Source organism: Periplaneta americana, chromosome 5 (genome assembly GCF_040183065.1).
Source record: "Periplaneta americana isolate PAMFEO1 chromosome 5, P.americana_PAMFEO1_priV1, whole genome shotgun sequence".
Classification (NCBI taxonomy): domain Eukaryota; kingdom Metazoa; phylum Arthropoda; class Insecta; order Blattodea; family Blattidae; genus Periplaneta; species Periplaneta americana.
Genome location: NC_091121.1, coordinates 185,193,555 through 185,221,133, shown reverse-complemented (window position 1 = coordinate 185,221,133; position 27,579 = coordinate 185,193,555). Strand labels below are relative to the sequence as shown.

The window sequence follows — 27,579 nt, the reverse complement described above, 5'->3', positions numbered from 1 at the left end:
AATTAGGAACATTAAATCCAGACGTTTGAGATGGGCAAGGCATGTAGCATGTGTGGGCGAATCCAGAAATGCATATAGAGTGTTAGTTGGGAGGCCGGAAGGGAAAAAGACCTTTAGGGAGGCCGAGACATAGACGGGAAGATAATATTAAAATGGATTTGAGAGAGGTGGGATATGATGATAGAGAATGGATTAATCTTGCTCAGGATAGGGATCAATGGCGGGCTTATGTGAGGGCGGCAATGAACCTCCGGGTTCCTTAAAAGCCAGTAAGTAAGTACACTTTCAATTTGTGCAATTTCATATACGTATGTATAAAAGCATATAGACCAATCGTTACAAATACAGGGTGATTCAAAAGTACGGCGACATACACAAACTCCATTATTAGTGCAGCAAAAACTGGAAAGAGGAAAAAGTTGTTGGAAATAAGTAGTTTTCAATCTAATGTGCTTGAATTTTTCAACACAAAATACATCATATGCAAATCTAGCTTTTAGGTAAAGCTCCCTGTGAAGCAGACTCGAATAATTTCAAGCAAAAAATTGTTCTGGGGCCGGGTATCGATCTCGGGACCTTTCACTTAGCGCACCAACGCTCTATGCTTGTGTGCACTTGATATGGGTATCTGGCTTCTTGTCAGCTCACTCGAGTTATGTAGACAAAAAGGGAAAAATTGAGATGGCGTCGAGTGAAGTTCCTGGATAGCTCAGTTGGTAGAGCATTGATGCGCTAAGCAAAAGGTCCTGGGACTGATATCCGGCCCCGAAAAAATTTTTCCCTTACAATTATTCACAGAATACATCATTGAGGCTCTACACTAATACGACACAACCACCAATTCAAATGCTGCCAAATTAGTGGCTTTTCCGATAATTCTACTGGATTTTATACAAATATTATTTATTATTTATATTATCTAAGAGAGAAGTTTTATATGATATTCTTATTGAATTTGGTATTCCCAAGAAACTAGTTTGATTAATTAAAATGTGTCTCAGTGAAACATATAGCAGAGTTCGTATAGGTCAGTTTCTATCTGATGCTTTTCCAATTCACTACGGGCTAAAGCAAGGAGATGCACTATCACCTTTACTTTTTAACTTTGCTTTAGAATATGCCATTAGGAAAGTCCAGGATAACAGAGAGGGTTTGGAATTGAACGGGTTACATCAGCTGCTTGTCTATGCGGATGACGTGAATATGTTAGGAGAAAATCCACAAACGATTGGGGAAAACACGGGAATTTTACTGGAAGCAAGTAAAGAGATAGATTTGGAAGTAAATCCCGAAAAGACAAAGTATATGATTATGTCTCGTGACGAGAATATTGTACGAAATGGAAATATAAAAATTGGAGATTTATCCTTTGAAGAGGTGGAAAAATTCAAATACCTGGGAGCAACAGTAACAAATATAAATGATACTCGGGAGGAAATTAAACACAGAATAAATATGGGAAATGCCTGTTATTATTCGGTTGAGAAGCTTTTGTCATCTAGTCTGCTGTCAAAAAATCTGAAAGTTAGAATTTATAAAATAGTTATATTACAGTTGTTCTTTATGGTTGTGAAACTTGGACTCTCACTTTCAGCGAGGAACACAGGTTAAGGGTGTTTGAGAATAAGGTGCTTAGGAAAATATTTGGGGCTAAGAGGGATGAAGTTACAGGAGAATGGAGAAAGTTACACAACGCAGAGCTGCACGCATTGTATTCTTCACCTGACATAATTAGGAACATTAAATCCAGACGTTTGAGATGGGCAGGGCATGTAGCACGTATGGGCAAATCCAGAAATGCATATAGTGTTAGTTCGGAGACTGGAGGGGAAAAGACCTTTAGAGAGTTCGAGAAGCAGGTGGGAGGACAATATAAAAATGGATTTGAGGGAGGTGGGATATGATGATAGAGACTGGATTAATCTTGCTCAGTATAGGGACCAATGGCGGGCTTATGTGAGGGCAGCAATGAACCTGCAGGTTCCTTAAAAGCCATTTGTAAGTAAGTAAGTATAGCACTACACTAGCATTCATACTTACAGGGAATGAAAATGGCATTCCAACACCACCATTCTGATGATGTGGTTTTCCAGTCTGTATGTCCAGCACATCCTGCACCAGGTCTTCCTTCTGCTGACGCAGTACTTGGCATTCCTCATCCAGTTGCTCCTTAAGATTGCGAAGACGAATCAGCTCGGCTCTCAGCTCTGCGTTGTCGCTGTATGTGCTAGGCCCACTTTGCGGAGAACTTGATCTGCTGCCAGGAAGTATTTTACTCCTCATGCTGTTGTACCCATTCAGCAGTCCAGCTGCTCTTTCAGGTGTCTTACCAATTCTCAGCGAATCCTGAATTCAAACAATCATTCACTATCAATAATATAAACAATGTTGTGACTTAAAAAAAATTAACAAATCTACTACTGATCTCTCTCTCTCTCTCTCTGTCTCTCTGGAATCGAGATTCGTCACCTGATGCTGGCAGGTTTACATAACGCTAGAAATACGCCACATGAAATGATGAGATAGTGTCATGTGATATCATGTCTTGTTAATAATTTCCTGATATACGTGCACATATTGATAAAAATTTTATAGAAATAGAAATTTTTCATCATATTTCAAATGCAAACAGATTTTTTCTTGGTCTTACTACAGCCACAAAACTAAGATGTTACAAAACAATAATTCTTCCCATTTTAATACACGAAGCAGAAACGTGAGTTCTAACAAAGAAAACAGAGAGGGCACTATAGTCCCATCACCCTTATTTCCAGCAGCCAATCACGTTGCAGGTCGGCTACATTTAAACGTGTGCATCGTGTGATTTGCTGATGATGACGTTATGCATTTCCTAAGGCTCGATAAATACTTAATATAATCGCCCGCCATTTTGGCTCTTTCGTTGGCGTTCGCAGAAAGCACACGAGGACGTTATTTCCCACTCAATTATTTGCTGAATTACAGTGCGTTTGATTTATTATCATAGGAGCTACGACATGATGTTTAACGGTGTGGCAAATAGATTCCTCGTCTGGTAGCTCGGCAACTAAAGAACAAAAATGGCGAACGATACTACCTACCTAGACTTTATAGAGCCTTCACTTCCTAAGACGTAAGCAAAGAGGAGGAGTCACGCCGGGAATAACAGCAACGCGACTATAATAATTTTTGAAAACAAAATATTGAGAAAGATTTTTGGTCCCATTCAAGAAGGTGGGCAGTGACAAATCATCAAGAATAGGGAATTAAGAAGCCTATGCCTGGTACCAGATGATGTAGCTGTAGTTAAAAGTAAAAGACTGAGCTGGTTAGGACATACAAGAAGAGAAGAACAGTCCCTGATAAAAGTTACTTGGGAAGAACTACCCAGCCACTGGAGTAGCTCAGTCGGCAAGGTGCTTGCCTGCCGATCCGGAGTTGCGCTCGAGCGTGGGTTCGATTCCCGCTTGGGCTGATTATCTGGTTGAGTATTTTCCGAGGTTTTTCGCCAACTGTAAGGCAAAGTCAGGTAATCTATGGCGAATTCTCGGCCTCATTTCGTCAAATATTTCGCTATCACCAATCTCATCGATGCTAAATAATCTTGTGGTTGATACAGCATCGTTAAATTACCCAAGTAAAAAAAAAACTACTACCACATGAAAGTTTGGAGGAAAATTGTGATTGCTTGACATGCACATATTATTATGTGATGTTGTGTAATGATAGTTTTCCAGTTCACTGTCTAACAGTGATAACACATTCATTTCTAATTTGAGAGAGAGAGAGAGAGAGAGAGAGAGAGAGAGAGAGAGAGAAAGAGAGAGTGTGAGTGCGGGGGGAATGTATGTCAACTGAAATTCAATCAATATTAGAGTAGAGGGCAATTCGGAAGGCGGTTGTCTGCTAGCGTTTGCATCGAGAGAGAGAGACAGAGAGGGCAAGACAGCGTACAACATTGCCACATCGTACTTCACGCACGTGCAATACAAATAGCGCAGGAGAGAATTTAAATTATCAAAAGACAATAATGACCTTAGCCGTTGATTACTGTAAGCATGACACCAAACAAACCCTCTTTCCTTCACTAACAATATTCCTTGCATGGTTCTCAATCACACAGCACATGCTTCTGCAGTCGTTTCTTGCACGTTGGCAACGTTGCAGCCAGCATCAAGATGGCTGGCAGCATTCTGCTCGTTAACGTTTTTAAAATAATTATAAACCTTAAACACTATTTTCCGCGCCTGCCTGTGTAATACTTGTCTTTTTACAGTCTCTTCTTCCATTTATTTACCTTACACACACACACACACACACACACACACACACACACACAGTGTGGTCAATCTCCAAAAATGATGAAAAAAGACTGGAGATTTTCGAAAGAAAGATTCTGCGAAGGATCTATGGCCCAACATTTGAGGAAGGTCTCTGGAGGAGGAGATGCAACTATGAATTATATAGACTTCTAGGAGAGCCAAATATAATCAATACAGTTAAAACTAGCAGATTGAGGTGGGCAGGACATGTAATATGCATGGACCCAAGTGAACCTTGCAAAAAAATTGTAATAAATCCGGGAGGTCAGAGAAGACGAGGTCGACCGCACTTGCGATGGATTGATGGAGTGGAAGAGGATGCCAGAAAGTTGGGGTGCAAGAATTGGAAGGCTGCTACACAAGATAGAGACAGATGGTGACAATTACTAAGGGAGGCCCAGGCCCACCAAGGGCTGTAGCGCCAATGATGATGATGATGATGATGATGACACACACACAGTAAATGTTTTACTTATTCAGTGTATTGAAACACTCACACTTGAACAAACGAACTCGGGAGGTGCTTGTTACAGACTGATTCTGATTGGTTCTACTGTACAAGCTTGTGGTGCCACATGCCAGAAATGCTACGGCACATACTACTAGGTTCAAAAAGTTCCCGGAATTTTACTACCATTTTTCGTATTAATATATAACAAGGGATATTATACATTTGTTTTGTTGGTAACATTCATGATGTCATTTCCTTAAAGTTTGTTGATAATGGCAATTATTGGTTTTGAGTTGTAGGCAATTGTTTATCATAGTGTTTCGTTTGTTCGTCGCATTTTGTAATTATGTCCACAGAGCAAAGTACAAACATCAAGTTCTGTGTTTTGCTGGGGACATGATCAGTATGGCTGATGAAGATGGTGATTTCTTAAACAAAATGAAACTGGTGCTACTTGTACAACCCAGTCCCTAAACGACAGTCATCTGAGTGGAAATCGAAAACATCTCCTCGGAAGCAAAAATTTCCTAGGCACACTTCCAAAGGCAAAGTTATTTTAAATGTTATGTTTTATTTAACGACGCTCGCAACTGCAGAGGTTATATCAGCATCGCCGGATGTGCCGGAATTTTGTCCCGCAGGAGTTCTTTTTCATGCCAGTAAATCTACTAACATGAGCCTGTCGCATTTAAGCTCACTTAAAGCAAAGTTATGTTGGAAGTTTTCTTCGACTCTCAGGGTCTCATGCACCATGAGTTCATTCCAGAAGGTCGTACTGTAACGAAAGAATTGTACGTAGAAACCCTCCGTCGCCTCTGGGACACAGTGAGAAGGAAACGTCCAGAAAAGTGGGTAGAAAACAACTGGTTCCTTATGCATGACAATGCACCTGCTCATCGCGCAATTATTGTAAAGAATTTTCTTGCCAGGCACAACGTAACTGCTTTGGATCACCTACCATACTCTCCTGATCTCTCACCACCTGATTACTTTCTGTTTCCCCGTCTGAAAAGTCATCTGAAAGGACGGAGATTCAATGCTGAAGAGGTTATCGCAAACGCGACGAGAGCACTAAGACGGGTTTCACAAAATGGCTTCCAGGCCTGCTTCCAGGAACTCTACACGCGTTGGCAAAAGTGTGTTGTTGCGGAAGGCAACTATTTTGAAGGAAATGCTGTAGAATAGTGTTTAAGGTACGTTGTTTCTATGATGCTAGCAAATTCCGGGAACTTTTTGAACCTAGTATGTATAAAAGCTAACCGTCTTCCGAAATGCTGTCTAGTCTAGGAAACAATTACACACAGACAGAAGAACATTCATACTACAATTAATGTATTCATGGATAATTCTGTAGTTCTAGAGCAAAGACAGACATAAAACTTACTCTTTCATGCTGGATTGCTTTCCTTGCCCCATCTAGTTCCACAACAAACGTTCGATCACTTTCCCAGCTCCCGTTCTCCAAGTCTGAGACTTGTACAGCCACGTTCAATTTGTTCTCTGTAAAAGATAACAATAACGCAATAAATTTAATATTTATAGATATGCTTGATAGGTACTTAACATTAGAAAATACTGTCAAAAGTGCCGAAAACATAGTCAGTATTCTTTTGATACATTTTCTATAATTATTTTCACATGAATTGAAACAAGATCAAGAAATCTTACCAGTATGTTTATTCACTTGCTCCATGGCCGAGATTTGTTCTCTGAGTTTAGACAATTCTTCCTCTTTCTCAGCTTGTTCTGCTTCAGTTCTCATTTTAAACTCTTCAAATTCTTCTTCCAAGTCTGTGAACTGAAAAGAAACAACACATACTGTACATGAACAAGTACAAAATAAAGTTTTGTTTCGGACTACTGGAAAGAAAAGTTATATTAAAATATAAAACAGCAGAAAGTCTCCGGTCTGATAATCGAAATAAAATAGCTAAATTGAAAACAAAGCAATAGTATGCATCCAACATAGTGAAACTCTTGAGTAAATTCAGTAGCAGTGTTTGCAGGTGGTTGGGTGGGCCCAACCTTTCTTCATCATTAAAAATAAATATTTCCTTGATATGAATAAACAAAAGTGGAAACCTACTCAAATAATTCTTATATCAACTGATGATATTGATTCCAAGTCTGTGAACTGAAAAGAAACAACACATACTGTACATGAACAAGTACAAAATAAAGTTTTGTTTCAGACTACTGGACAGAAAAGTTATATTAAAATATAAAACAGCAGAAAGCCTCCGGTCTGATAATCGAAATTAAATAGCTAAATTGAAAACGAAGCAATAGTATGCATCCAACATAGTGAAACTCTTGAGTAAATTCAGTAGCAGTGTTTGCAGGTGGTTGGGTGGGCCCAACCTTTCTTCATCATTAAAAATAAATATTTCCTTGATATGAATAAACAAAAGTGGAAACCTACTCAAATAATTCTTATATCCATCTGATGATATTGATAATGTTATTCATATTGTGGTCGTTACAGAATACAGTCGGACATCGATAATCCGAAAGTCAATTATCCGATACATCAGTGATGTCAAAGCAAGCTCATTTTTCTGACCTTGATGTCGTGCGCGGGCAGCAAGCACTAAGTATGGAAAGAGGAAGGGTTGTGTATATGAATAAGCAACCTGTTGGATTAAGAAAACAGTGGTGCACAAACTTCAGACGGAACGTGAAATTTTATGTCGTTATTTTTATATGGCTGCTTTCTGTTTGATATTATCTACAGTATATTGTCTGTAAAACAAAAGTACTAACACTGATTCCTTAATATTGCACTTGTGTTTTAAATCTTAATAACATAATAGAGAGTTAAGAAGGAATATTCACTTAAATTCCACAGTAGTATAATATTATACTGTATTAAGTGGATGAAACACATCATTCATAAAGAAAGTGATATTCCAAAGAAAGAGATTGAGTATGACATGATAAGTTGGAATTTATATTGATGGTATCTTTTAGCCTTACAAAAGTAATCAATAAACTAATCAAAACAATATTACAGTACAAAGCAAAGTTACCTAGGTTTTGTATCTGTTTTAAGTGTAACTATGTAATATTCCATAACAAAACTCTTTTATCGCATTATGCTTTTAAGGTGATATTTGTGAGCAACTTCCTATCATCAGAATATTAAATTATTTTCTCGAAATGTGCTGAAGCTATAGAGCTGACATTTTTACTACACATGGGCACGTATCTTTTGCTTATGATGTAACAGTAGTTGCTTTGTTAATTCATTTCCTTACAAACGATTTCCATGCGAATATTTTCAAAATTTTCAATACGTATCTTCAGTAATACGTATATACGGTATATTAGATTTACGAAAACATTCTGTAAGGCTACTAAATAAATAGGCCTATACCTGAAAATTTCACTTTTCTGTAAGAAAAGTTGAGAAAATATTTCTTTTGAATAAAAAAAAAAACAAACTTGTGAAAAATGAGCATTAAAATTAAAACTTACATTCTTATAATGCACTTATACTTCTCAGGCAAATCTAAAAATTACCATGGATACAGTTTTAATAAGTTCTCTTCCCTTTATCTATTGAATCAGTGCTGGCCATCCCTGAATATAGCTCGACCAAGCGGCATACACTACCTCTTTCGTCTGTCTCTTTCCTTTCCGCTGTAAAGCGCTCAGGCTCTCCTGGGCTCTAAAGCGCGCGCTTGTTCCTATGAGCATCAATTGACATGACTGTGATACATCAAATATCCAAACTCATTTTGAATTTACACAAGTAAGGTCAAATTCAACAGTGTTCATAAATGACATATTAAGTATACAGAGAAATAAATTATTACAGTTGTATGAACACTTTTTAATAATTATTAAAACTAATATAATCAGTTAAAAACCAGACATGTTTCGGAGGAATGCTCCTCCATCTTCAGTGGCAATACCACGATGCTGGATCTGATGTTCGACCGCGTATCGTGGCTTAAAGGAGACTCCGAAATATGTCTGGTTTTTAACTGATTATATTAGTTTTAATAATTATTAAAACGTGTTCATACAACTGTAATAAATTATTTCTTTGTATACTTAATATCCAAACTCATATTTTCTCTGATTAATTTTTTTTAATTAAGTACCGTGCACACACTACAGTACGTATTAATTTTCCTTTGTAACATATTGAGAAAGATCCCAGCTGACATGATTAACTGTGATGAGATATTAACGAGATACTGTATTACAAGACTCTTCTTGGAAATTCCTTGCGCACATTGTTTTTGTCAATCATCTCGCTTCAGTGACCTTTGACAAATTTCTGACTGTAAATGCTGAAGAACTCTCTCACTCGGAATGCTTATTGTTTGCAGAAATAACCCAACTCTTTTTACTGACTTTTAGTGCAAGGAATCTAACAGCACATTGACAAGCAGTAGCCTTATACAGGGTGGGGCATTGGAACCAAGTGTTTTTGGAATGGCTTGTACTCGGTCATTATGAAAGGGAGAGACGTGCGGCTTGTGACAGTCCATTCCGTGGCTCATAGCATTTCACCTGCAGTCGGCATCATGGAGCAGTGGACGCATGTTTGCGTATGATTGTTTTGTTAGGAATTGTGAGTCGGTGACCGTGATACCACGTGAATTTTGCTACAGATTCAATATTAATCGCAATGATTCTGTTCCCTTGCGTGACACAATATTATGTTGGGTTAACAATCTTTGAACAAAAGGCGCAATACTGAAGAATAAACTGCCCAGCCACCAACGCAGAGTGCGTACTCCAGGTCCTTCTGCTCACAGACATTCAGCTGCTCTTGGAATCAGCAATCATATGGTAAGACGGACTTTGCATGACGATTTACATTTACAGCCATACAAGATGGGTGGCTGTGCAGAAATTCAATGTAAGGGATTACCCCCAACAATGAATTTCGCACAGGAAATGCTTGCACTCCAGGAGCAGTATGAAAACATGATGGCTACAATGATTGATGAAGCCCATTTCCACCTTAATGGAGCCGTTAACAGATAGAATTTTTGGTATTGGGATGCTGAAAATCCGCGTCATTCACACAAAAACCTCTGCATAGTCCTAAAGTAACAGTCTGGTGCGTGGTGGGACAGTTTGGCGTCATCGGTCCCTACTTCTTTCAAGAAAATGGGATTACAATTACTGTAAACTCTTGCGTTACATTGAGACAATTCATACCGTTTTCATCCCTGAGTTACAAAGAAGAAGCGACTAACATTCAGCCCATATCATAACTGAAGAATTATGTTAGAATTTTTCGGATCGAAATTTAATAGAAATCGATTAATTTATTAAAAACTATTGCAACAGAGATCTCCTAGAAAGAACAGAAGTCAATTTTCGTCAGGGCTTCAACAATGCGTCAACACAAACGGACATCACATGCCAGATGTAATTTTCCGCTCATAATTGAAATGGTATGTTCTCACAAATGTTGTTCTACCAATAAAATGTGTTGAAAACAAAAACTAACTATTTTATGGTTATTTTAAAAACACTTGGTTCCTATGCCCCACCCTGTATTAGTGAATAAACAGGAACAGTTTCATTTTCAGTTTGAAGAAGTTTGTTCAAGTGGTGGGTTTTCTGTGCTAAAGTGATTGGACTGTGTTTATCGATCGTCCTGTCACGAACAGTTTCATATTCAGTTTGAAGAAGTTTGTTGCATAGCGGGTGTTGATAGTAGAACCTCCTGTAGGAAATATTTTTTACAGTATAAAATTCTCACTGTTTATGGCATATATATATATTTTTTAATGTATTGCAATTAATTTATTCAAATATTTCAGACTTCCACCAAAATATCATTCTTGTGATACTCGTAATAAAAATAGTTTAAGTATTCCGGTACACCACCTTACAAATATTAGCAGAACTTATATGGTTTCTGGTATTAAAATTTACAATAGCTTGCCTGAGGATATTAAATATACAAATAATACTCTTAAATTCAGGAATTATATAAAAAATAAATTAATACATTTGTGTCATTACAGTCTAGAGGATGTATGTGTGGGCTTTCGAACTTTTGCATAATATATTTTATTTCTGACTTATTGTAATATATCATATATCATATCATATCATATATTATATTATATTATATCATATCATATATTATATTATATCATATATCATATCATATCATATATCATATCATATCATATCATATCATATCATATCATATCATATCATATCATATCATATCATATATCAAGTCCTAAGGGAAGACATCTGCACTTAGAAGCCACTGAATCTCTTTTCTTTGTCAGGCATTATTACATTAAGAAACCGCTTGTTATAAATTTTAAACTCATAAATTTATCAGCAATTCTTCTGAAATGTGCAGAATATTACTGCTTACTTTCTGTTTCAAAACAGATCTTAAATATAAAATCGTTTCACATGATCATTCATATATAATTATGTTACATATCACCATTCATCAATTTAAAAGTGCATTTGCAGCCATGCAAAGCACCTATTATTCTGTTACATGATTATACAATGCTCTATAAATCTCATGAAATAATTTCTGATGCAATGGGCTGATTTTAATGAAACTCGTTAGGAATATGTTATTGAAGGTAACCTCGTCATTAAATTCTATAATTCCCTGTATGACTAATCTAATGTTTTAGACTTCGAAACGTTGGAAATGGATGAACAACGATTCAGTTCAGCACAGAATTATAAATTTCTGCATGGGAAAGATTGTTTAAGAGATTTTTTTTTCCCCCGAGAATTAAGAAGATGGTACCCAGTAATAACACAAAATTGAACAAATTTACCTATAGATTATCTCTGTAAAATGGTCGTACCAAAAATATTATAGCTAAAGGTCATTATTTAAAAAAGAACAAAATAGAAAATTACACAAATTAGAGGTAATGTCAGGGAAAATGTGGAATATCTTGGGTATTAATATTCGTCTTAAGGGTGTAAATTCTGAGATATATTTTACAGCAATAGGCCTACGTATAAAATTACCTTAATATGTGGGAAATCACTCACAAAATACATTAGAATGAGAGACAGAAATCCTATTAATAAAATTGTAACATTTATGTTTTGAGGGTGTAAATTCTTGGAAATGTATTGATACATACAAAATCACCATTAATCACTCAGAATTCATGACTGAAGAAAGAATAAAAAAAATTCATAAAGGTACAGGTGTAGGTGTCTCATATTTCTATATTTTGTAAAATGCACTGTTGTATTAAAATATAACAGTTCACCTGGGGCATATACAGAATTTTGTTTCCACGGGGAGTGAAAAAACTAACAGAACTAGTGAAAAGTAGTTTATTGAACTAAGACTCTAATACTGTATTACACAACATGGATTGTTTATTGTCTTCAAGTCAATAATTACAGTATTTATTTATCATTTAAGTGAACTGTTGTTTTTCTGACAGAGTGATTTCTTAAATATTAAGGTGATTTTGTGTGTATTAAAATATCTGCCACAATTTACACATCTCAAACGTATTTTTCTAAGCAATTTCTCACACATTAAGATCATTTTTTATTCATTAAAAAGTCTCCTAGAATTTATAACCCTAAACGAAAGACTTGATCTTTTTCATCTTCATTTCACTTATTGTATTCCACAGATCTTACATTACACCAAGGCTTTAAGATGTGGAAAAAGTCAAAATTTTACAAGATTACAATTGAAGGGTTCAGAGCCATAGTGAGCCAAGCGCCATTTGTTAAAAACAGAGAAAGCAAGGGTTAAAGTTGAGTGAATACCATAGTTTAATGAAGATTGACATATCATTTAGTTTTAATGTGTATACTTTATATTACTTGCTATATGTTTCCATTGAATTATGGTAATAACTTCATTTTTACCCTTGTTTTCTACGGGTTTAGGCGCTTGGCCCTCTATGGTTCTGAACCCTTCAATTATTTGACGAGATGAAGTGAAATCGACGTTTCGCCTAGATTACCTGACATCTGCCTTATGGTTGGGGAAAACCCCGAAAAAGAATCCAACCAGGTAATCAGTCCGAATGGGGATCTAACCCAAACCTGAGCACAGTTGGACAGGTGATGAAACGATTATGGATTTATAAGTGGAATAATAGAAAGAGGAACAGAAGTACTCAAAGATAATCTGCCCAAATACTGCCTTTGTCCATCACAAATTCCACTTGGACTATCGGGATTAGAACCTGACTCTCCTGTATGGAAAGCCTACCATCCAGCTGTTCAGCTAACAGTGCGGCTAGATTCAGAACTGAAGTCTAGGTGGGAAGGAAGAGAGAAATCGTAAAAATCACACAAAACCTACATTTGAACACAAGATGCGTAAGCATGAAGCTATCCAAAGCAATTTTACACTCAGTGCAATGTGTTGTCACAAGCAAATCACAATCACAACTAACTTACCTCTTCTTGCTTTGGCTTTCAAGCAGGGTTAAAGAGAGAAAAGGAAAAAAGAGAGAAAAAAGAATTTTACTTGTGCTGTCTTGAATAAGTGGGCATAACGTTTGTAAAGGTGAGCATTTCTTAGAGGTGAACCCATATGAAATTCACAGATGTCTTTGGATATTATCAGTGTTGAATTTTTATTGTAACAGCATTTAATAATAATACAATATTACCTAGAGAAGTTCTGAATTCTCTAAATACAGATACTTTTTAAGATTATACACTTTATCAAAAGATTGATTTTTGGGAAGGATTATTGTAATATTCCTTTTTCTATGGTATTATAACATGACACTGGATCATAATCTCCTGCACAATTCTATGTCTTTCGCTTTTGTATTAAACTTACTTTCTTTTGTAATTGTTTACACCTAACGTGGTATGTAAGTTTAATACAAAAATACTCGTATCCACTGAAATATTTTATTTTATTTGTTTAATTGGTTATTTAATGACGCTGTGTTAACTACTAGGTTATTTAGCAATGATTATTAGAAAAGAGAAATTCGCTCCAACGCCGGGGATCGAACTCAGGTCCTTGGTTTTATGTACCGAGTGCTCTAACCACTGAGCTATGTTGAAGTTCAATCCACAGCACCAGATCGAATCTCCCTCTCTAGTGTTTTTGCCTTTGTGGCTGATTCCAAGTTCGACATATATGTTGATATATATTAAGTTAACTGCCATTATACAAGGGGCGCACTCAATTGAGTGACTTGGTGGCTGGGATTCCACAGTAATATGCACTGTTGGACGAAGATTCTACGTAAAGATTAATTAATCATTGTTACCGTAAAAGATATATTCTGCAGAATCAAAAATTAGTCTTTAGAAAAATTCTTCGCCCAACAGTGCATATTACTGTTGAATCCCGGCCACTGAGTCACTCAATTGAGTTCGATCCCTGGCGCCGGAGCGAATTTTTCTCCTCCAATAATCATTGTTACCATAAGAGATATATTCTGCAGAATCAAAAATTAATCTTTACAAAAATTCTTCGCCCAACAGTGCATATTACTGTTGAATCCCGGCCACCAAGTCACTCAATTGAGTGCGCTCCTTGTATAATGGCAGTTAACTTAATATATATATCAACATATATGTCGAACTTGGAATCAGCCACAAAGGGAAAAACACTAGAGGAGGGAGATTCGATCTGGTGCTCTGGATTGAACTTCGGCGTAGCTCAGTGGTTAGAGCACTTGGTACGTAGAACCAAGGATCCGGGTTCGATCCCCAGCGCCGGAGCGAATTTTTCTCCTCCAATAATCATTGTTACCATAAGAGATATATTCTGCAGAATCAAAAATTAATCTTTACAAAAATTCTTCGCCCAACAGTGCATATTACTGTTGAATCCCGGCCACCGAGTCACTCAATTGAGTGTGCTCCTTGTATAATGGCAGTTAACTTAATATATATCAACATACATGTCGAAGTTGGAATCAGCCACAAAGGGAAAAACACTAGAGGTGGGAGATTCGATCTGGTGCTCTGGATTGAACTTCGGCGTAGCTCAGTGGTTAGAGCACTTGGTACATAGAACCAAGGATCCGGGTTCGATCCCTGGCGCCAGAGCGAATTTTTCTCCTCCAATAATCATTGTTACCATAAGAGATATATTCTGCAGAATCAAAAATTAATCTTTACAAAAATTCTTCGCCCAACAGTGCATATTACTGTTGAATCCCGGCCACCGAGTCACTCAATTGAGTGCACTCCTTGTGTAATGGCAGTTAACTTAATATATATCAACATACATGTCGAACTTGGAATCAGCCACAAAGGGAAAAACACTAGAGGAGGGAGATTCGATCTGGTGCTCTGGATTGAACTTCGGCGTAGCTCAGTGGTTAGAGCACTTGGTACGTAGAACCAAGGATCCGGGTTCGATCCCCGGCGCCGGAGCGAATTTCTCTCCTCCAATAATCATCGTTACCATAAGAGATATATTCTGTAGGACCAAAAATTAACCTTTATGTAGGATATTTAGCATCGATGGAATTGGTGATAGCAAGATGGTATTTGGCGAGATGAGGCCGAGAATTCACCATTGATTACCCGACATTCGTCTTACTGTTGGGGAAAATCTCGGAAAAAACCCAACCACGTAATCAGCCCAAGTGGGAATCGAACCCGCACCCGAGTGCAGGTCTGGATCAGAAAACAAGTGTCTCTGCTGACTGGACGCTGGTTTTGAAATATTGAAAAGGTATTCGTGTGGATAAAGAGCAAGGAAGCACGCTGAAATACTCTCTCACTGTCCCAGAAATCAGTCTCAGAGTTTGAAAAATTGTTAAACAGAAAATGTAGGCCTAGTTAATTAGATTTGAAGGTTTAGTATTTATTACACAGTTAGTTCACTGCCTGGTTACCTGTTTCTCAAGGCTTGCTCTCTCCTCTATTGTTGAAAGTCTGTCACTATCCTCGCTGCGGTCATCTTCCTGTGCGCCAAACATTTCTTCATATTCTCTTATTTTAGACATGAGTTCTGCATATTTCTCATCACTGAATTTCTGTTCCTGGTCGTAGAGATGGCGCTCTTCTTCCAATTTGTTTGCCCAGTAGTCCTCACATTTCTCGTATTCCTTCAATAAAAACAAGAACAACAAAAGTTTTTATACACCTAAGGATATATTTTAAAAGGTTAGTTGTGCATATTTCGATGTTAAGAGTACATTTCTTGCATACAACATGTAAGGCATTAAGTTAACTGAAAATGTAAGATTTAGTGTAGCAATAATGTTATCCATTTTGAATCTTGCGTACGCTACTTTTAACACTTGAATATAAGTAATTAACTAGTGGACTTATAATAATCCGTGGTGCTACAGCCCGTGAAGGGCCTAGACCGACCAGCTGGCTGCTGGCCTCACGCCCACATGCCGAAGCAGATGTGGACGATCATCCAACCAGAATGGAGGTATCATGTGGTTAGCACGATGATCCCCCCAGGCGTTATAGCTGGTATTCGCAACCGGATTTCGCTACCTATCGTACCTCCCCAAGTGCATCACGATGCTGGGTGAGCACCGGTCCCATACACTGGCCGAAATTTCATGAGAAAATTTCTTCCCCCATGAGGTTTCGAACCAGCGCACATTCCATAACGCTAGTCCTAGGCGGGATGCCTTAGACCATGCCACGGCACGGGACAACTAGCGGACTTACTTGTGTTAATTATGTAAGTCTGTGCAGCTTACAGCTGTTTCGGTGCTTCATCACACCATCCTCAGAGCCTACTAGATCTCGGCGTCATCTCGAACTTCTCTTGTGGGTGCGTTTGATTGTTGAAAAGTGGAGTCAAATAGTGTGTGTTTGTACTGAAATTGATCTGTGTGTTGAGAATTTGATCGGGGTGTGTTTTAGTGTGTTTGTATATTTCGTATTGTTCTAGTGTGTTGAGTTTTTTGTTCTTGGGTTGTGTTGAGATGTCTTTGTAGTGTGTTTTCTGTTCTGTATGCTATGTTGTATTTCTGCTTTCTGAATGAAGATGCGACCACCACACACGTACACAACACATCTAACCACCCCACACAACACAAACATGCTGCATTCAGGACAATGGTATACAGATTACTCAACATACCCATGAGCCAACAACACTACAATGAAGAGGTGAACACAATCAAATACATAGCACCCACAAATACAATCCAAACATAATAGACATCATAAGACAGAACAAAAACTTAACAAACACAAAAACACGCAAAACACAACACAAACACAAGAACACAAGAAACAGATCACACTAACATATCAAACCAAAAGCACACATAAGATCGCATCTTCATTCAGAAAGCAGAAATACAACATAGCATACAGAACAGAAAACACACTACAAAGACATCTCAACACACAAGCAAATAAATACAACCATACAGGCGTATACAAACTGACATGCAATAGTTGCGACAAGTTCTACAGTGGACAGACAGGCAGATCATTCCAAACACGCTACAAAGAACACATTAAAGCAATAACCAGAGGACACAATACATCTACATACGTTGATCACATAACCAATGCTAACCATACATACAATAACATAAATGCGGACATGGAAATCCTACACATACAACCCAAAAACCAAAAACTCAACACACTAGAACAATATGAAATATACAGACACACTAAAACACACCCTGATCAAATTCTCAACACACAGATCAATTTCAGAACACACACTATTTGACTCCACTTTTCAACAATCAAACGCACCCACACAACAGGCAGAGAAGTTCGAGATGACGCCGAGATTAGTAGGCTCTGAGGATGGTGTGATGAAGCACCGAAACAGCTGTAAGCCGCACAAACTTACATAATTAACACTAGCAAGTCCACTAGTTAATCAATTACTTATAATAATGTTATGTTTAACTGTAATGTTTCCACTTTATTGTATCTTGCGAAAACTGTTCGAAGTGATCATTATTGTTGTTTATACATTTGTAACAGTGTTTAGTTACTGATCTGCAAATTATGTCGCAAAGAACATCACTATTAAAAAAAAAAAGAATTAAATTGGTGTCCAATAATTCTCTGTAAGTGTTGTAGGTCTCTTGGTTTTGTAGCAAGAACACTGTTCTTCAATATTCCCCACATTGACAAATCACACAGCGTTAGTCCTATCGACTCTTGAAAATGTTTATTAAATTACGCACACACATTTAATTCATAGTGCAATGCTGCATCAACTTGTCAAATATGGTTGTTTGTCGCTGTTTGCAACGCGAGCTATTGTTTAATTCTGCATAATTGCTTCTTTCAACATGCAATGGTACTCCCTAAGACCAACACTGCATATACCTGCCCAAACTATAATCCAGGAAAACATTAAATTTCTCCTCAATTACGACTCACGGATTCTCTGAAGTCCAACACACAATTATGTATGTTAAGCCTACAATTAAACTTCTGATACAAACTTCAATCACTGTAATGATTTTTCTTTTTAATAGCTGTATCTATAGCTGTAATTTTTTGCATAATAACTACTATTATTCTGGAATAAACGTTTCTGGGACCGAATGATGTAGCCTATCCCATTTCAATTAGCAATATTCTTTTGTAATGACAAATCAAGAAGAAACTGTCTGAGTAAATTAGCTTTGTGCGATTCTGGTACAAGAAATTCAAATAATCTCATGTTATTCTCAAAATGAAAAATTATTACATTATGTATTTCTCAAGTGAACTGATTTGTAAGATAGTATGGATACAATACGTCAATTAGTTTCGAAGAAAGGCTCCACACAGATGGGCAGACAAATAGACAAATGACGATAAAGAAAGAAAGACAGCATGATAAAAACAACTTCTTTGGTGCCAGAGATACTAAAAATACTTTTGAAAAAATCCAGAACTGTATCTTTTAAGCACAGCAATTCTTTCTATATAATTCGTATTATAATAATAGTACAAAGGTGCGTTGGAAGAGCATTAGGGTAAGCTTCGTATAATGAGAAAGTAAAAATATAGGTCTCTTCCATATGTATATCAATTATCTAACAAGAGCGCCTAAAGAATACAAAAAAAAGTTTCCTAATTTAAAGAAGAAAAGGGGACGTTTATCATTCACGTTACACAGCAAGCTGAAGTTGAAACAGAAGATTTTCATAATGCATGATGGTATGGTGTGGTGATATAAATTCAGTCTTTTACTTTTCAAGACACAAGTACTAGATTAAGTAGAGAAGTATCTGAAAGAGTAAAGTGATAATTAGGGCTCAGATAATATGTAAATGCATATTTTAGTTTACTAGTGAAATGTACGCTCATTTAAGGGGAGACCACTGAAAATCATGAAAATTTTCCATAATATTTTGATTGATTATTTCACTTCTTTAAAAAGCATGTTTCCATACCCTGAATGGATTTTGTTCAATTCTGATTACAAATATGTTTATTTATTTTTTTTATTAAGGTAGAAGAGCTGCCAAAATTATTTTTTCATTAAAGAATTTTTTTTTTTTACAAATATCTGATTACAAATGTAGTAACTTTTTGTTTTAAAGTTGGCTCTCTGAAATTACTAGATGAATTTAGTGCAGGAGAATTTGAATAGGTATGTGTTACATAAATATTCATTTTATTTTCAAATCCATTTTTCCGTAAGCTTATTTTTCTGATTTTTCTTATTTTTCTTTATTCAACACCAACTTTTTTTATGCCAAACATTAATCAATCTGGATGAAATTTTTACTGCAAATATTTATGAGGTAGCTGCATGTTTCTATGCATTTATTCTGTGAGAAATGCTGCTAGTTTATTTTATTAATATTCTTTTTTTATGAATTACAGAAAAAATAACATTTTAAAAAGTTCAAACAATTTTTTGAAAGTGAATGAATTAGATATTTCATAAAATGAATGCATAGAAATGTTTCTCTATGTCTTGTGAATGTGACCAAAAAAAAAAAAAAAAAAAAAAAAAAAAAAAAAAAAAAAGAAAGAGAAAGGAAGCTTAAAAATTGAGATTTTCTACTAATAATTTGGGATTGAAAATATTTCTAAAAAAAATAGGAAAAATAAAATAATAAATCAAAAGCCAAAAACATTTAGGAGTTAAAAATTTGGATTTTGTTAGTCTTTAAACATACTATCAAAATTTGGTTGAAAAAAAATGATTACAAGAAAAGTTGGCATTGTTAGTGGAGTATCCCCTTAAAATTAATTGCAAGATAGGTAATTTTGAGAAAAATAGTAGATTTCTGAAGCATATATTTTTACATATTTTGGCATTGAGAATACAAAATACATATTTTAGCCTGTCTATTTATAAATATATATTTCCTTTCTCTTTTTTTAAGAAAACGTCTGAATTCGTGAATATTCCCACACTCATATACACAGCGGCCACATGACGCTTGATGTGAAGAATGGGGGGGGGAGCAAGCCTGTAGAGCACGAGATAACACGCGGCATTTTAGATCCGTTATCTCTGGCATATTGCACTCATATAACTTTCATTAATTAATGGCGTGCACACAATCATCATTTTATTTCACTAACCTGTCTTACAGTAGTTGCTGAAAGTGGTGTCCATTAGCATTCAGACATTTCCGAAATTCACTCGACTTTCGTTGTCATGTGGTCGTAATTCTTGCACTACACTAACTCTGTAAGGTTTCAATTTTAAAAGTTTAGTAGCCATGTGGGCTGAAGTTTTTGATACGCCTACTTCTTGTGCAACACGACGTAAAGATTTATTAGGAGAACGTTCAAGTGATGCACCAATATCATCAAGTTTTGCTTCTGTTAGAACTCTTCATTTTGACCTACGAATTTTAGAGTTCAGCGATCCCGTTCCTCTTAATCTAACAAGTTTTCGAACTGTACCTCTATTTGGAGGTCGAATATCGGGAATTTCTCTACAAACTGCCTACACACTTGTCAGCATGAATCTGTTTTGACGCAAATTTCGTACATAAATATTCACTGTTGTAGAGTAAACTTTTCAGCCAGCATTTCAATTACCTAAACAACTAATTTAATGCACAGAACACACACTTCAGACGTATTTAAAAGAAGTACACACGCACACACGTCTGCTATCACTAACATCTCAGATTGTACTAAGCTGTGGTAACAAAAGGTAACATACAGACCCGAACAGCCCTGGGATCTTTCTATGTTCTTTGGATCAAGCATGACGTGACCGCACTGTACATATCTTTTATCTTTACAAACGAAATTTTTCTAGTTAAGATGGTCGTGAATGAATCTTTCTTTATCACTAACCCTTCTTCCACTTCCCGTAATACTGCAGAAAGGTTATTCATATTATTATTGGTTCTTCCTATGACGCCCATTGCTGACCTCTATTTGTTAAGAAGAATATTCTGACAGCCATTAACCTTTATGTATTTCAGTGCTTAATGAAAGTTAAAAAGAATTTAAACCAATTCCGTGTGAAATCCGATGTGCATCAGTATTCTACTAGGTTTAATTATCAGTTGGATGTGACCACTCCAAGATTAAATGTAAACTTACAAGATGGTTTAAACATGTTTAATAAATTACCGCCTGAAGCCTACAATTTAAATCTGACTAGACTGAAGCTGCAACAATGGCTTGTTAATGATTCATTTTATAGTATAAATAACTTTTTTAATATAAAAGTAAATATTTCATTTTAATCCCTCTTTTAATTTGTTTGTAATTTATTACATATATTATGTTACTCAATATTGTAAATTTTTACTGATTGATTGTAGAGGGGAGTTTTTTTAATATAAAATTGTGTTGGCTCAAAATTAGCAATAATTTACGAGTAGTTTCCAAAAATCATCGTGCACTGTAATGCTAAAGTCTGACAAATGTTGTTGTTGTTTTCTAATGCCAGGCGTTTGACAATAAAGTCATTTGACCTCTTGCACTCCAATATTTTTCAAAGATAGCGTGAGTTTTGAGGGTGCTAGAAACAATAGACTGTGACGGTACTATTTCGCATTGCCTGTAATGAGGCGATATTAGCGATCCTAGTGGTGAGCAACTATCTAATGTTTGCATATTTACTACATATTGAGCTTCGCGACTGTATATACTAGACTGTGGTATTATCATGGCCAGCCATTGAAGCACAGATTTTGAGGTAGTCTGACAAATGTAAGTGCAAATTAACATGGATAACTTAGATTTCCAAAATTTCTAGTTCTTTTCTGCAATATCATTTTATCATTTTTATGCATCTTAAACAATTCAAACCCAACAATGGGAAGAATTGTAAATCTGGTATATACTACAGAACTGATTTCTGTAAACAGTCTGAATAAGAATAACAGGCCAAAGGTTTTCACCAATATTCATTGTTAATTTACTTTTAAACTGGCGATAACAGAAATATGTAATATTTTTTAAAAATTATTTAAGTATGTATTTTATAAGTTGTTAAATATAAGTTTTGTCAATATTAAAACACATAAAAGAATGTACATTTCAACTTGAGGAAAATTTATAAGCAGATATATTTTTAATTTTTAGGCATATGATTTTTAAAAACATATTTATGGAATTTTAAGCAGATAATTATCCGAGCCCTAGTGATACTGATAGATAGAGCATGACGAACTTACCTGACGTAATAACTCCAGACTATTCTCCAAATCAGCACATCTTTCTCGCATTTCAGTCATTTCTTTAATATGTTTCTCTTCGTTTTCCTTCCAAATGTCTGACAAATCTTTCACATGTTTCACTACACTAGAAGCACTATTTTTTTCACAACATCTATCATTAGTTTTTTCACACAACCCTTCCTCATTATTATCACTATTATTATTACTATTTTCTACTGTCACAACCGACTGCATATTACTGTTTGTTGAAATGGACACAAGATTAGATTCTTCGCCTACATTGATATTCACAGAATTTTCAGCGCTAGAATCACCATTTAATTTTCTTTCTTGTGAAACATCATTCTTCTCTGTTTCTTTACATTCGATTAAAGTACTTCTATCTTCCACAAGACTGGGCACTTCGCTAGAATATTCCAATTTAAGATCATCCTGAGAAGATTTCAAAGAATAACGAATATCTTTCAGTCCGTCATCTGTAGGAAGTCGATTTCTTAGGTCGGATATGTGTATCTTCAAGGCACAGTTTTCTTTGGAACAAGCTTTCTTTTCTGACAAAATTTTCACTATTTCAATTTTAACTAGATCCAACTGGGATCTCAAATCTCTACAATGTTTCACTAGTTGCTCAACATCTTTGGCATTTTCTATTGGATCAGGAATCATTCCATTCATGGAGGATGGCATTGAGGTATTTGTTGAGAAAGACCAGTTGGTAACTCTGGACATGTTCCCATCGTCAGTCATGTCTGGAAGATCAGACTGTCCAGTTCTTTGGTTAAGGTTGATGAAATATTCCTGTAGACTAGAGACACTACCACTTTCTTCCAGTAATTCTTGCCGAGCTTGTCTTCGAATAACGTCAAATACCTGTGAAACAGAGCACTTGATCTACAAGATGCTTTAAAAATTGAAATAAACTCCATATAATTAAAGATAACAAAATTAAAAGTAATTTATGGAGATCATTTTAAGTCATAAAGTTTCATCTGAATAATACATAATTTTGAAAATAACTAAGAATAAAATTTCTTGGATACTTATTTCCTATATTATCTTCTTTGGCAAAAAAAAAAATAAACGGTGTCATTCAATGACATACAGAGGTGTGAAAATTATTAGAATAATCTTAATTTTAAAGGTTTTTAATAGTTCCTTCACAAATATTAATTGAATTGATGAATATTGGTATATATTACTATACTGATGTAGGATATATTTACTACTAGCAATGCCGGAAAGCATTGTTGTACATTGGTATTTTTCTTATTTTACAATTGTTATGGGAATTCAGAAATTATTATATTATGTTGGCGGAATTGGAAACATAAAAAATTATATGCACAAAACAGATGTATACGTTCATTTGAACCTCCACAACAATGTAAACGCAAAGAAGAATTTCTTTAAAGCATTTCTTAATTAATTTTTGATGTTTTCAATTCCGCCAACATAATATAATAATTTCTGAATTCCCATAACAATTGTAAAATAAGAAAAATACCAATGTACAACAATGCTTTCCGGCATTGTTAGTAGTAAATATATCCTACATCAGTATAGTAATATTATATACCAATATTCATAAATTCAATGAATATTTGTGAAGGAACTATTTAAAAACCTTTAAAAGTAAGATTATTCTAATAATTTTCACACCTCTGAACAGTAGAACCTCTATTATCCGTGGTAATGAAGGGGATGGGCTGAATGGTTAATCGAAAAAATCGGATAATCCGTACCATGAAAGATTTCGTAATTTCCTCCATTGTCTTGTATTTAACTCGCTATGTAATGGATCAGAAGTTCACTAATTTAAATCTGGTTATAAACAATGGGTTTTTAAGGGACAAGGAAGCCCTTTTTAATGACTGTCTCAGGAAAGATAGGAATGTTGTAGGTTTACATATTTTTTACACTTTACCTTTGTTTTTTTATTAAATCGCGCAGTTGTAACTCCAATCTCGTATTCTGCTGCGAGATGAGCCACAGTTCCTCTTTCTCAAACCATTCAATTATTTCCATTTTCTTTTCGATACTTAGCACAACACATTTTCTGTTAACACCGTGGAAGACATTTTATATACAATTTATATTATAGAATGCCAATTCGAACAGTAGACAATGCTGTGTGACGATAAAGGCTTGTAATAACACTCTCTAGCAAAAACATATGTAGAACCTACTAATATGATGTAGAAAACAGATCTTCATATAAGTTATTTATTTCTGAAGAAGAAAAAAAAAAAGAGTGAGAAATATGCAGTCGGATAATTCGCCAATCGGTTAATAGAGTGACGGATAATCGGGGTTCTACTGTACTTGTTTCATTATATACTACATAGAAATTAAAATACCCACAATTGTAAGCAGAAATCTGTTTAGTTATCCTAAATTACATTATTTCAAATCCTTTTGAATGTCCGTAACACTGCCATTGTTCGAGTTTTCTACCTGCTCTAACATTTAGCCTAGAAATTTACAGCACACAATAATAATGAAGAATGCTTCCAATCCCTGCCCAACCCTCATTTATAAGGCTGCCAAGTGGTGAAACCTTAAAAAAAAAAGTCTACTAATTGTCAAAGAAATAAAATATAGTGGTATGTACAATACAGCAAGTATAAGGAATATACCACTTTTTGTTGTATCTGCTTAATTAATACGGCTAAATTAAGTTTTTTAAATAATTATTGAAGCAGAGATCTTTGAAATTAAGATCTTTGATGTTATAAATTGGAGGAATAATTCTGTGGACAATAAAATACTTCTCTGACATGAACATTTTTGAAGACATAGGTCTACAAAACTTTATTTGTCATGGTATGTTAAATAAGAGAAAAAAAGAAGGTAATCAAACATAAGTTCGATTTTAAGTAAATCACCAGTTTGTGATTTTTTTTTTGTTCAAATAAAGATTTTTAATACAAATTATTTGTATGTCATGTGCATCAATTCTGGACGAAATTACGTAGATATTATTATTATAAACAAAATTCGTCCATTACTTTAGCAAACCAATATATACAGACAACATACCAAAGGGTATCTTCTGTGTACAATGGATGCGAAAAACATGTTTTTCAGGACAAATGTCACATCTATTTTTGAGAGTATTACAATATTTTCTCCTTACAATTGTTTGAGAAAATAGCAGAAATAACACAATTAAAAAAAAAAAAAACTCCCTTTTTCTATTCATTTGTCTACTTCAAAATTGTGTTTAAAAATGGAGGCTTGCAGATAATATTTGGCAAAAAAAAGTTAAAAAACAAACTTTAGAAGTGTTTTTTTTTTTCCTCTTAGTCTCTTGTCTGAAATAACGATTCATATTATAATAATATTATAATAATTCTGGTATACATTCTGTTGTTAGTGTCTATTTGGATGATAATTTCAACTTTTCAACCAACAACTATGTATAAAGATATGTGAAAATTAAGCCAGGGAAATATTAAGACATTTTTTGAAGAGACAGGGATATTGCTCAAGAGTGGAAACAAATTGAAACCTAATATTGAAAGCAATGAGAGACTATTTTATATCTACTGCATTCTTATAGTAGTTGAAGGCATGAAGTCAGTATTATAGCTACACAAGGCATCTATAACCCCGGACGGTGCTACAAATGGATCTGAGGTGTATTGGTGTGAGAGGTGGCAAGATATTCAAAATTACCTGAAACATACAATATGGTGGCAATGGGAAGGAGAATGGTCTGCACAAGAGGGAAATGAATTACGAAGAATAAAGAATACTGTTCGAGTTTGGGATTCGTCCACAAGAGCGTCACGACATGAAATTTTACTCACCCGGTTGAGGATTGGCCACTGTCATCTGACACATGGCCATCTCCTACGTGGCGAGCCTCAGCTGGAGTGTGATATGTGCCGTGTTGCACTTACGGTGGAACATTTTTTATTGCATTGTAGAAAATATGACTGTGTCCGCTGGCAATATGGAATTCGGCTGACTCTATATAACACTCTTGGAAATGATTTTAATTGAGATTTTTATCGAATACAGGACTTCACAAGGTGATTTAGTTTTTTATTGACCCGTTTTACTTATCCTCTGGTGGTTACATTTGTTGTCTAGTATATGTTTTAACAAATTTGACATTCGGACCTTTTACATCCGAGCATTTTAGAAATGCGCCAGATAATTTATTCTGGTGGCATTTGTTTTATTATTTTGTTTCTTTTTAAATAGAGTCCGAGAACTGCTCACTTTTGTGATTTTTATGCATTATCTTGTAGAAACTGCATTTCTGTATCTCGTTTTAACAGTGACAACGCTTTTTAGTCCTTTTAAGAATTCTGATTATTGTATTGTTTCTGTTTTGTGAAGGATTTTAGATAAGGGCGCAAATAGCCTTAGTAGCTGATGCACCCTTTTTAAACCCCACTAACTATATAACCTGCAATGAAATGGACTGTTCAAGTATAGGTAATAACTATTAATATACATAACCATTTATGCGATTTATTATTTTTTTTTATTTCAGTAAGTTATTTTACGACGCTTTATCAACATCTTAGGTTATTTAGCGTCTGAATGAGATGAAGGTGACAATGCCGGTGAAATGAGTCCGGTGTCCAGCACCCTAAAGTTACCCAGCATTTGCTCATATTGGGTTGAGGGGAAAACCCCGGAAAAAACCTCAACCAGGAAACTTGCCCCGACCGGGAATCGAACCAGGGTCACCTGGTTTCGCGACCAGACGTGCTAGCCATTACTCCACAGATGTGGGCCATGCGATTTAATAAGGCAAACTGTTATCAGGTGACATTTAACAGTCCAACTAATTTGTTTCTGCTTCAATTTAAAACAGATTTCGTAATGTTTAATCACGTATAAGGAAGTAAACAATAATTAAAATTGTCTTCCTTAATTGAATATCCTCCTGGAATAAGGATATACTGTAATTATGGTGCATGGTTTCCCTATGTACTTACACCCTTATTCGGGGGGGGGGGTGTTCAATTATTATTATCGAAAATTATCAATAATTGTAGCACAAGTAAAAATAACGATCTAAAACATCAAAATATTCTTAAGGTCATAATTAGATCCTAAGTTTCTGAGTTCAAAACAGGCTAAGGGAGTTGGTTTCTTATAGGTGATAAAACTTCAAGTATGGCTTCTTTTAGAAGAGAAAGTGAGGAGGCCTGTGTACTAGTCTCATGTCAAAATCCATCACTGCTTCTAATCCTGCCCACTGTCATGGGGGTACTGACTTCTGCTTGACAGAAAATCTGATCCTGAATTACAGCACTCCAGGCAAAATTTTTCGGCA

General features: G+C 35.5%; 1 protein-coding gene across 3 annotated transcripts in view; it reads right to left on the bottom strand.

Annotated features, from left to right (window-relative positions):
* The window catches only part of LOC138700324 (ninein homolog), a 108,547-nt gene that overhangs the window by 7,276 nt on the left and 73,692 nt on the right, over positions 1-27,579 (bottom strand). For 2 of the 3 annotated variants that reach the window (XM_069826867.1, XM_069826868.1), the window contains 5 exons: positions 22,278-23,150; positions 15,573-15,785; positions 6,421-6,550; positions 6,137-6,252; positions 2,041-2,346 (listed from right to left, as the gene is read on the bottom strand). In XM_069826867.1, the coding sequence (XP_069682968.1) occupies positions 2,041-2,346; positions 6,137-6,252; positions 6,421-6,550; positions 15,573-15,785; positions 22,278-23,150 (1,638 nt within the window). The remainder of the gene's footprint in view (positions 1-2,040; positions 2,347-6,136; positions 6,253-6,420; positions 6,551-15,572; positions 15,786-22,277; positions 23,151-27,579) is intronic. The other variant, XM_069826869.1, reaches the window with a different exon arrangement.